The 12,411-nt window shown below is 35.3% G+C and overlaps 1 protein-coding gene across 1 annotated transcript in view; it reads left to right on the plus strand.

Annotated features, from left to right (window-relative positions):
• Positions 1–4,313: 4,313 nt before the first annotated feature.
• MALRD1 (MAM and LDL receptor class A domain containing 1) overlaps positions 4,314–12,411 on the plus strand; it is a 512,511-nt gene continuing 504,413 nt past the window's right edge. Inside the window, exon 1 of the mRNA XM_065919555.1 lies at positions 4,314–4,491. Coding sequence (XP_065775627.1) covers positions 4,314–4,491 — 178 coding nt within the window. The remainder of the gene's footprint in view (positions 4,492–12,411) is intronic.

Raw genomic sequence — 12,411 nt, forward strand, 5'->3', positions numbered from 1 at the left:
TTTAATAATCATGTGATCTTGGACAACTGAGTGTTATTTTTTAAATTTAGATCTAGGGAACAATGCAAGATGTTTTGGATATAATGAAACAGTGTATATAATAGAGCCAGCCCAGTGTAGGAGCACTGGATCTCTAAGACTTGTCTTTTTCCTCAGTAAACTAGATAAAAACAACCCCGGGTGCTACCAGTATCAATTTATATCCCTTTTGGTATATGTAGAGAAAAGGTGATTAAACATATTATCATTTGAATATAATTTTACCTTTTGGCCACAAAATATAAACTTGATTTTTGTACTGGATTATACTGATATACTTTGAGTGCCACTATTCCAGTTCATTTCTTGTCTAAATGATGAATGACACTTGAAACATTATAGAGTAATGTTATTTTTAGTAGACAGTAACAGTTAATAAAGGAGTTTCCCAGTTGAAACTAGGCAATAAACAGCTATGACAGCAATGGAATATGTAACTTTTTTGTAAATGGAAAATAGTGATCATATAAAGTGTTAAGGGACCTGAATTCAGAGTTAGAATATAAAATTGAAATGTTTTTATGCTTTCATGCCTTTTTACACTCTTCTACTTATTCTTTTTTCTTCTTTATAACATTCTTTCATTTCTAATCTCTCTTGTCTTCTTTTCTTGAAAAGGAAAATCTGGAATGAGTTTTGACATGATACATGTCTTTACTTATTTAGCTAGGGGGATGGTGGAGTGTATTGCCAATGCAACACAAAATTGCAATTTCAAAATCTAAAGGACCTTTAAAAATAGCACAAGATTTAAAAATAAAAAAAGCCACATTGAACACAAGAATTATATGCCTTTTGTTTAGAGGCACTAAAAACTTCACCTCTTGCATTTATTTACATGTGCCTAGCAAAAGTTGAAATGATGGTTCAGTTCCGTTCGGTTCAGTTGCTCAGTCGTATCCGACTCTTTGCGACCTCATGAATCGCAGCATGCCAGACCTCCCTGTCCATCACCAACTCCTGGAATTTACTCAAACTCATGTCCATCGAGTTGGTGATGCCATCCAGCCATCTCATCCTCTGCCGTCCCCTTCTCCTCCTGCCCCCAATTCCGCCCCGCGCCGCCCCCCCCCAGCATCAGGGTCTTTTCCAATGAGTCAGCTCTTCGCATCAGGTGGCCAAAGTATTGGAGTTGCAGCTTCAGCATCAGTCCTTCCAATGAACACCCAGGACTGATCTCCTTTAGGATGGACTGGTTGGATCTCCTTGCAGTCCAAGGGAGTCTCAAGAGTCTTCTCCAACACCACACTTCAAAAGCATCAATTCTTCCGCGCTCAGCTTTCTTCACAGTCCAACTCTCACATCCATACATGACCACTGGAAAAACCAAAGCCTTGACCAGACAGACCTTTGTTTGCAAAGTAGTATCTCTGCTTTTTAATATGCTATCTAGGTTGGTCATAGCTTTCCTTCCAAGGATTAAGCGTCTTTTAATTTCATGGCTGCAATCACCATCTGCGGTGATTTTGGAGCCCCCAAAAATAAAGTCTGACACTGTTTCCACTGTTTCCCATCTATTTGCCATGAAGTGATGGGACCAGATGCCATGATCTTAGCTTTCTGAATGTTGAACTTTAAACCAACTTTTTCACTCTCCTCTTTCACTTTCATCAAGAGGCTTTTTAGTTCCTGTTCACTTTCTGTGATAGGGGTGGTGTCATCTGCATATCTGAGGTTATTGATGGTAAGCCGTCCTAAATTACATTCAATAAGGAATTACTTACTGACCTATCTGCTAGGACCTTGCTAGTAACTCATGATACAAGAGTGAGAAAGTCACAGTCCAGCACTAGTCTTATAGACTAGTGGAGGAATCACTGAAGTAAACATCAGTGACCTCACCAGACCCAGAAGTATTTGAGATTAGTGAGAGCAGAAGACTATGAGAGACAACCCAGGAACAAAACTTAATACAGCCTGAGAAAAGAAGTCAAGATACTTCAAAAATAGTCTTCAAAATTGGAAAACTAAAGACTAATTAGTATGCATCAGGTGGCTGGGATAGGAAGGAGATCTCAAATCTGGAGTCTTGAAATGCATGTTCAGAAAACTGCCAGGGTCATGGTTAAGCAAAATTGTGATGGAGAACACAGAGGAGGATTCAATCAGCAGTGAACTGCAGCAGGTAAGCTGCTAGGGCATATGGCACTTACAGTTATTTCAGATGGAAATAAGTAGGAGTGGCTTACGCTTTAAAAATGGTCACTCTGCCTGAAGAATGGGAAATGAGTTGTGGGTAGGAGACATCTGGTTCAGCGCATTGCTGAAATAAGAACTGATGGAGTCTTCACTTGACATATATGAAATTCAATTCATGAGATTTGATGATTGATGACTAGGTGGTGAGTGTAGTCCTGGACCAACATATCAGTTCCTGGCTTGGTGAGATGGTGCTGTTCACTGAAATATAGAATATGGGAGTAAAGGCTCATTGGGTGGGTGGGGGAAAGGAAGATGAGGTTAGTTTTTGACGCAAGTAGAGAAGTCACAGTGTCTGTCTATGTGCTGTGTGTATGTGTATATATACTCCAGAAGAAGACTTAAAATATAGGTTTGAGTAGCATGTCATATTGTGGGCTTCCCTCATAGCTGAGTTGGTAAAGAATCTGCCTGCAATGCAGGAGACCCCGATTCAATTCTTGGGTCAGGAAGATCCGCTGGAGAATGGATGGGCTACCCACTCCAGTATTCTTGGGCTTCCCTGTGGCTCAGCTGGTAAAAAAATCCGCCCACAATGTGAGAGACCTGGGCTCGATCCCTGGGTTGGGAAGATCTCCTGGAGAAGGAAAAGGCAACCCACTCTAGCATTCTGGCTTGGAGAATTCCCTGGATACAGTCCATGGGGTCGCAAAGAGTCGGACAGGACTGAGTGACTTTCACTTTCAGCATGTCATATCAGGGCTTCAGATATGAACTTGGGAGACAACAATGTATAGATGGTACTTGAAATTATGAGCATGAAGAGAAAGCCTGGAAAATATAATCTGAGCAGAGAGGTGGGGAGAATAAATATTTCTGAAATAGAACAGAGCACAGAGTGAGGAAATGCTAAATTGTGTGAACTGTTTAATAATAGGACAAAATTATGAATTTTTCTCCTAGAATCCTGACTAATCACACTGTAGAACTTCATATGTTTATTGGGTCTTTTTTCGTTGAATATGTGAAAAATCTTGCTTTCCTTGTATCCTCTTTAAGAGCATAGGTACGTTGTTGGTTCCTGGTCTGTGATTCTTCTCACCCTATATTCTTCAGTCACTTCGTATAGTCTTTGTGTTTTCATCTCTTGAAGTTATATTGCAGAAATTAAAAGTAGTTCAAAAGAACTTTAATATGCTGTTAATAAATCAAATATAAAGGACTATTTTGAATAATCAACATATGAGTTCTATTTTTCAGCTTCACAGAATTATTATTTATAACATGAATTTCAAGTGTTCTGAACTTGAGTATACTACTCATTGTAAATATCACCCTGAAATTGTATGTTTCACTTGTGAAAGCAAATTAAGATGGATTAACAGGAAAATCCACATACTACAGAAGAAAGACCACTGCACTCAGCAGCAGGATATTTGAGTTCCAGTTTCTAACACCAGATTACTGTATTTCCTCATACATATACCTTAACTTTCTTGAGTCCAAATAATGTGATTTGGAAAATAGTGGTCTCCAATGTCCCTTTGGTTTTAAAAATACTGTGTTTTTCAGTTTATCTCAACAAACAGTGCAAAGTTTCCATTCAGTGATAAAGGACAAGAATTTCATTCTCATGAAATAGTTCTAATAATTGGCCCTGAAATATTTGAATAAGTTTTCATGACAGTGTTCTGAATTGCATGAACAAGATTAAGCATAGGAATTCATATAGAGCAATTTTTTGTTGCTTCTTACTTTGCTGTGGTTTTCCTCCCATTTATTTGCCTGCTCTTTTTTAAAAGAATTTTTTTTCTTTCAGGATATAAATGATTATAAGGGCTTAAACTGTTTGAACATGGTATAACTAGGGCAATAAACATACATGCTTAGCTAGATATAGAAATGATGCAATTGTTCAGTTAAATATTTTCTAAAGACACTCCTCTGAAAGAGTAAATGAGCTCATTTACTCATTTGTTAAGAGTTGTGGATAGTTACCAATAGTTTCCAGTCATAAGAGGTAAACCTGGAGATTAAAGAACAGAGAAAAGAAAAAGGATGTTTCCAATTATGGACTCACCTGTTACAGCTGCCTGATCTCTAAGAAACATGTCAAGTGATGCTCCTCTGCCAGAATGTTAGCTTTTCCAAAGAATGAAGCTTTGTGTGTCCTTTGGATCTCCTATGTTTTCATCTCCGCACTGGTTCAGCAAGGAACCGGAACCTTTCAGTGTGACAATGGGGTCTCCTTGCCTCTTGACAATGTGTGTGACTTCACAGATCAGTGTGGTGACATGAGCGATGAACAGCAATGTAAGTTTCCTTTCTCTCCTTCCTCTAAGTCCTGTCCACCTTTAATCCAGGGGCTGCTGAGCTGCCTGAGGAAGCTCAGCTAGATGCCTGATTCTGTACAGAGTTCATGTATATGACTTCAGTGTCAATCAGAAGCTAAAAGACTCTTTTTCAGACGTAAAGAGCAGACTTTGGGCACAGGGTGGGGACGGTGAGGGTGGGATGAATTCAGAGAGTAGCACTGAAGCATCATCAGTTCAGTCGCTCTGTCTTGTCCGACTCTTTGCGACCCCATGGACTGTAGCATGCCAGGCTTCCCAGTCCATCACCAACTCCCGGAGCTTACTCAAACTCATGTCCATCGAGTTGGTGATGTAAAATAGATAGCCAGTGGACTGTGCTGCATGATAACAGGTAACTCAAATCTGGTGGTCTGACAGTCTAGAGGGGTGGGGTAGGTTGGCCGGAGTAGGAGGGGGTTTCAAGAAGTAGGGTGAATACCTGACCTATAGTTGATTCATGTTGATATGTGCCAGAAAGCAATACAATATTACAAAGCAATTATCCTTCAGTTAAAAATAAATAAACTTAAAGAAGCAGATCCACAAATAAAAATAACTCTACTTAAATGTTATCAAATTACTAAGATTCTACTTGATGGGATGTATTTTGAATCAATTTTTACTGAGTATAAAGAGGGAGTGAAATGCAAAAAGATAAGTTTAATGTTGTTATCCATGAAACAAGATCTTTAAAAAACTTAGTCGTGCAGTTTTAAAATGCTGTGATGGAAATTATGAGCTTAAGTTGGAATATAGTATGGGAATATTTAATATGAATTTAAGATTGAGTGAGGAGGTTTTGTTTTTGCTTATATGATATTCCCACCAAGTGAGTTGTTACCTGTTGGACGCAGAGCATAACTGATGAATATCCTTTGATTCTAAGGCAGAGGAAAGAGGGGAAGCTTTAGAGAGTTCAGGGCCTTGATTTGGATCCTGGATCAACCATCTACTAATCATGTGATCTTGAACCTCCAGTTTGTTATAAGAAGTTATAAAATGAAATAAACTGATCTTCCTGGTGGGAAAATGCTCCTGGTATAACATTAATAAAAAGTTCACTTAGGAAGATATGGGTAAAGGCACGTATGTTTCTGTAGTTTCCATTACAGTATCACATCCTGAAAATAGACTGCATTTCCTCAGTGGAACGAGTGCCATTCCTACAAGCAGTCCCCTTTTATAAACAACATTTTCATACAATTAAATGGGTCTGTTATTGGTTTGTAGTAACCCTCAGATACCTGGAGGCACTAACTCTAGCATTTTAGAACAGTTTTCTCAAACATAGTTTCTGTTTTGTGTTCAGATACGATCTTAATTAGGGCTTACAAAATTCTTCATTTTCTTCTCCTACATAAAGCTCTACATATTTGCTTTTGCTTTGTTGGAATTTGTAAATTCAGTTGTTACTACAAAAAACAAGAAAAGTGGTTACTGAAAATCTTGTCTTTAGAAGGTGAGGGATTTTTCTCCTACAGTTTGTGATTACAATCAGGCTGTTAGGAACTATTAAACACAAAGTGCAATGAAAGAGAGGGATTCATTTTTATTTGTCCAGTTTACCCAGAGAGGCCACCTGTGGACACACTGCCCTTTCTTTGGCCTGTCTGGCAGGAGCCATTTTATTCTTTGAGCAGCAAAGGGAAACTACTTGGCTGGTTTGACCAGAAGTGCAAAGTCCCTTCCATTAATAATCCCTCTGAAGCTTCCTTTAGCACGATTGCTCTGATAACATGAGTGGTTCTGCTTTGAGGAAAAGGTTAATGCGAAAGAAGGGGAGAGTTGCTGAGCAGGAAAGATCTGGCTGCGTGAAAGATTCTAATAACCCCAGCCTGAGAGAAGCATGAAGGAACAGATCTGTCGAATAAACAGATTTCATTTTAAATGTTACCCTGGGGAAGTCACCTCTTGGCTTTTTCACTTTTCATTTTCATTTCTCAGAAGTTCCACTTTGGTATTTTATTTAAAATGGGATAACCGTAGATAGAATTGACAATCACTTTAAAGCATGAGTTTCTTTTGTATGCCACACTAGAGGGAAAATATTGTGGAGGAATCATGATAGCAAAGCAGTTTTTCTCTTGAAAATTTGCAATGCTAAACTTACAGATAAGGTTTTTTTTTTTTTTTTCCTAAAGCTAACTTTATTATGATGTTTAAGCAATCACATTTTTGGGGAAAAAAGCAGTCTGTGACCCTCTTTAAAATCCAAATAATGTGAGCTCTAGAGAATGGATTAATATAATTTTTTAAGTGAAATTGGCATAGTTAAAATTCAGATGCAACTAATTCTATTAATAATTTTTTGAAAATTTTCTTATTTTACATGATGGTCCTATTTTCAGAATATTTGGATGTATTATTTTAACTCAGTATTTTTTTAAAATAGTAAATTTAGAAAGACTAAATCTTCAGAATGAAATATGTATACATGATATTTAGCAAATAAATTTTGAGCAAGAAAAATAATTTTTGGGTGTAACAATTATATGTTTTTAATGTTGACAAGAACTTCCCTTTACTAGAATTTATTAATATCCTGAGCCTGGGAAATAAATCTTGTGGTAATAAATAAATAAATAAATAAAAATCTGTGGTACTGCTCTAGGTATTTTTTTTTTTTTAATTATGTTTCTCATGTCACATTGTCTGCCTCATGCACTACCCCATTGCCTGGTCTTCTTCACTCTATTACGTTTCTATTAGTGTAATTAAACTAAGCAATAGTTTCTTTTTTAGCAATCATGCAAAATTATTTGATGTCCAAAGGCTTTATTGTTTTATTTTTACTCAGTGATAAAACAGTAATGTTACTTATGTTGCTATCATTCAGATAACAAATCAACCATAAGATAATAAACTATACTATTGATACAATGTTGAGGTATATCCCATGCAGTGGGTCTCTACTACTGGAATACTACAAGAAAATATTCTTAGATAATTACTTGAGCATACCTGAAGTTAGTTTTAACATTAGCTGTTACATACATTTATGTTTAGAGCTAAATTTACCATTGACTCAAAGTGGAAAAATATATTGTTATATAATTTCTCTCCTACATACATGTCTTGCTTAAGAATACTTCCATTTGGTCTCTTTTGTTTATTTTGATATGATGAAATGTATCATAAAGTTTTAAAGTATTACCTAACTTCTTTTGAAAACTTTTTGGATTTAGGAATTTTTCAAAAGGTATTTGCTTCACATAAATCTTTGTATGTGAAATGTGTGAAAATTACCTTAGAGGTACATTCTGAAAATCTGAGAGGTGATAGTATTTAGCCAGGTGATATTAAGTACAAACATTTTTTCTTCAGTAGGATGACATAAGTGTCAACTACTTTTAAAAGTAATTGTAACTGTAGAAGTTCATTGAAGATAAATATTAATATTTGTCTTTTTGTAATTGGTTTAATTCACTTAATTGTCCTCAAAGTTCATCCATGTTGTAGCATATGTCAGAATGTCCTCCCTTTTTAAATCTGAACAATATTCCATTGCATATATCTACCACATCTCATTTATTCATTCATCTTCTGGAGGATACTTGGGTACTACTGACATCTAAATACTATTAATTCTTCCAATCCCTGAATATATGTCTTTGAAATTCATTGAAGATAAACATTAATAGAGTGAAATGTGAGTTTTCACGTGCAGTATTTATCTTACCACTACGTTGAATGCAAAATGAAGTTTTCTCTATGCAAGAGTGATAACTTTCTATTAAAGGTCCCATATTCACCATTACAGACAGCGGTGAAAAGTAATAAGATCTTTTGGCCAAACTGCTGCTCTGAAGTAGAGAATTGTTTGTAAGCACCTGTATAACCTTTATAATACTCATGTAAAACTACTACAGGCTGGAGTAAATGCCACACATAGTCAGTATTTCTATAGAAATCACCAGACAATCAGACACAGAGAATTCCTTTGAATTTTGCTAATCTTGAAACAGTATTACAGTTAAAATAATGATTTGGAAATCTTTTTTTCATGTGTCACTGATGATATCTGTGTCAAATTCTTGCTGAAGATGTGCTTAATGGCTTGAGATTCAAGGCAACTATATGACAAGATTCCAACCTAAGTAATATTAGATAATTCTGGTGTGAGCTATGAAACTTCTTATTCCATTTGCTATCACATAGCTTTCTGAATTAGGATTTTTCCTATTTTTGTCTCATTGAAACTATTAAACTTAATTCAGTGTGAAGTATAAACATTTCCCTGATAAAAATTAATTAATGGTTTCAAATTGCCCAGCCAAATAATAGCACTCTTTCATGGAAATTTACTTTTGAGAATAATTAAAATTTACTTTTATTTAATTGGAATATTTTGAATGTATTTTTATCTTTTGCAGGAACCGGCCATTAATTTTTAAATTAAATGAGAGTAAGGGAGATAATTCTTTGTGAAAATTTTTTATATGCTTTCTACATGAGGGAAATCATCCTCTAAACAGTAAAATGTATGTAAAATTTTGTGACTAAGTAATATATAGCTTTCCTCAAAAAGGAATGAGATAAAAACACTTAATCTTGGACTAGAAGGAAATTAACCTTAACACACTAATGGCTATATATGAAAAATCCACAGCTAACGTTATACTCAATGGTGACAGACTGAAAGCTTTTTCTTTAAGATCTTGAACAAGATAAGATGCCCTCTTTAATCACTTCTGTCAGCATAGTACTAGAAGTCCCAGTCAGAGCAATTAGACAATAAAAATAAATTAAAGCCATTAAAACTGGATATGAACACAAAAAATTATCTCTGTTCACAGAAAATGTGATCTTAAATATAGAAAATCCTAAAAAGTCTATGAAAAAAATGTTAGAACAAAGAAACAAATGAAGCAAAGGTGCAAGATTCAAAATCAACATACAAACATTAGCTGCATTTCTGTACTCAATGAACCATCTAAAAAGGAAATTAAGAAAAAAATCCATTCATAATAGTGTAAAACAAAATAAAATACCTAGGAATAAACATAGCCAAGGATATGAAAACTAAAAATTGTTGGCTGGAAGAAATTAAAGAAGACCCAAATAAATGCAAAGACATATATTCAGGGATTGGAAGAATTAATAGTATTTAGATGTCAGTAGTACCCAAGTATCTTCCAGAAGATGAATGAATAAATGAGATGTGGTAGATATATGCAATGGAATATTGTTCAGATTTAAAAAGGGAGGACATTCTGACATATGCTACAACATGGATGAACTTTGAGGACAATTAAGTGAATTAAACCAATTACAAAAAGACAAATATTTTATTCCACTTTTATGAGGTACCTAGAGTAGTAAAGTTTATAGACAGAAAGTAGAATGGTGGTTTTGAGGGGCTGAGGGGAGGGAGGATGAAAAATTTTACTTGGGGGAAATGAAACAGTTGTGAACTTGGAGGGTGATGATGGTTGCATATTAGTGTGAATGTATTTGTTACCACAGAGCTATACACTTAAAATGGTGCATTTTATGTATGTCTTGGCAAAATTTTCTAAGAAAAGCAGGATTTATTATTAAGGAAAGACTACAACTCTGCCTCATAGAACTTTCAAGAGGGAAAAAATGTGCATTATTAATATAGGTCCAGGCAAAACTGTGAAATAAAGGCCTTCTACCTCTCCTTTTTAGAATTTTCCTAATTCTTATATTTTCTCTGTCTTCTAAGAACTTCATTATTGTGATTACCTACTCATACTAAGTTAATCCTGAATTCTGCATCAAATTCTTCACCATTACCATTATTAAATTTTTTTCTATTCCTTTCCATTTTCTGAGAAGCATGCCCTATGTTAACTATCACTTGAGGATATTTTTTAAACTATTTTCCCCAATTACGGTGTTAATGATCACATCTTTAAATGGCTCTGAAGTAAAATTTTAATGAGAGAATATGGCATGGTGGAAGCCAATTCAGAAGATAATTGGGTCTTCCAAGCAACCTCAAAGGACAACATAGACACAGTCTCTTTTTGACTATAGTACACTTGACCTGTGGTATCACAAAATTAAAAGCAAAATGATGAGTTTCTCAAGTTCAGAAAGCTCAGGAACATGATTCTCTGGATAAGTTCCTGCATCCATTCCTTCTTGTTCCATATGCAGTCCAACTGCAGCATTGCTATAATAGCAGATAAATCTCCACACAGATTTTACTATAGCAAGTACTGTCAGATTTGAATGTAGATGGGTGGCATATGAGATTATAAAAGGCAAATCAACCACAATTCAAGAAAAAATTGTTCAATTGGCTTGAAATACCCAGTTCTCTATTGGGAGAAAAATGAATGCTTAGAAAATTTTCTGATGGATTTTTTGAATAACCCAGCAGTTATGAGAAGTTCATGATTGCTTCTTTTTAATAAGAATGAGTTGAAAAATGTATACTCATTAGATTCATGCTGTAACGAAAAGAACCCCTGTTGAGACTATTCAGAAATAAAAATGTTTTATTTAGCTACTTTGTAGCTCTAACACTTCAGAATACATCATCATTATCCTTGTTTATTAAAGAGAACAAAAACATTGAAAACAAACATCAACTAAGTAATTTTAACGCAAGGTAATTTCTTGGTATTTAAAAACTGACACCTATTTGAGAATGTGAGTATACTTCATACACATAATTGTTGAAATACAGTGATAAAAATACTTTTGTGAATATTTTGTAATCAGAAATAGATCATTGGAAGCATTGCTGGGTGCTGAAAGAGACTTAAACAGATACATATTTATGCAGGCTATTGCACAGCTATTTGAGTGACACATACACATTTATATACAAATAGCATATAATTTAGTGCATTTTCTGTTCAATTAGATTCTTGGATCAGTAGGAGTCCATGAGGTAATAACTCAGATATTTCAGCAATTCTCAACATTTCAAAGGCCTTGAGGCAACTATAAATTTAATCATAGTATGATTCACAGACTAATCACGTTTTTTAGTTTTTAAGTAGAGGGACATTGCTTCTACCTGGAAATATTGGCTTCCCCAGGCTGAGTAGAAACTCTGACAGACCTTTAAATCTAGGTCTTTGGTAAAAATGGGTTAGTGGATTAACAATGAGACCTTAGAGTTTTAAGAATTCAGATTTTGGAGTCACAAAAGACCTGGGTTCCACTCTTGCCCCAGCATTCACTTGCTGCCTGCTTTGTAAGATTGTTGTAAAGAGTACACTGCTGGACGTAGAAAGCCTATCACTGACCTTCCTCAGTAAATTGTACCTGGAAGATTCCCGTTAATATTACAGAATACAGCTGCTTTGTAAAATCTTTCCATTAGGAATCTAGGACTAAAATTAATAAAACAGACCATTGGTAGTAAAGCAGGTTTAGCTAATGTTGTTTAAAAGTGTCATTTCCAAATTGGCTCTTAGTACTCACATGGATGATCTCAAGAACATGCACCAGATGTATTACTAAGTAATATTTTGTCCAAAATATGATTAAATAAAACTTAGGTTTTTGTGACTGGGTTGCCAAGCACTGTCTTATCTATTAATCAGAATAAGCACTGTGGCTAATGCAACCAGTCAGGACAAGAACAAACTTGTCAAAGGAAGAGCACCGTTACTAAGAGCTGCAACCCAGGGATGGTATATTTGTGGTTGAATTAATCTATTTTTTAGAGAATGACATTTGCAGATGTTGGTTAATGGAATAAAGCCCACTCTGGACGATTATCATGAGCAACCAGGTGTCCAAATCCTTTTCTTTCTCCCAAATCTGTTGGATCACTTGTACCCAGAGAAAATGAGAAAAAAGAAAAAAAAGCTAGAAAATACCTTTTGTGTGTGTGATTAAAATACATTGTATCATTAGGTCTTCATAGAAATCATTCATGGGAGGAAAGGAC

Source organism: Muntiacus reevesi, chromosome 2 (assembly GCF_963930625.1).
Source record: "Muntiacus reevesi chromosome 2, mMunRee1.1, whole genome shotgun sequence".
NCBI lineage: Eukaryota > Metazoa > Chordata > Mammalia > Artiodactyla > Cervidae > Muntiacus > Muntiacus reevesi.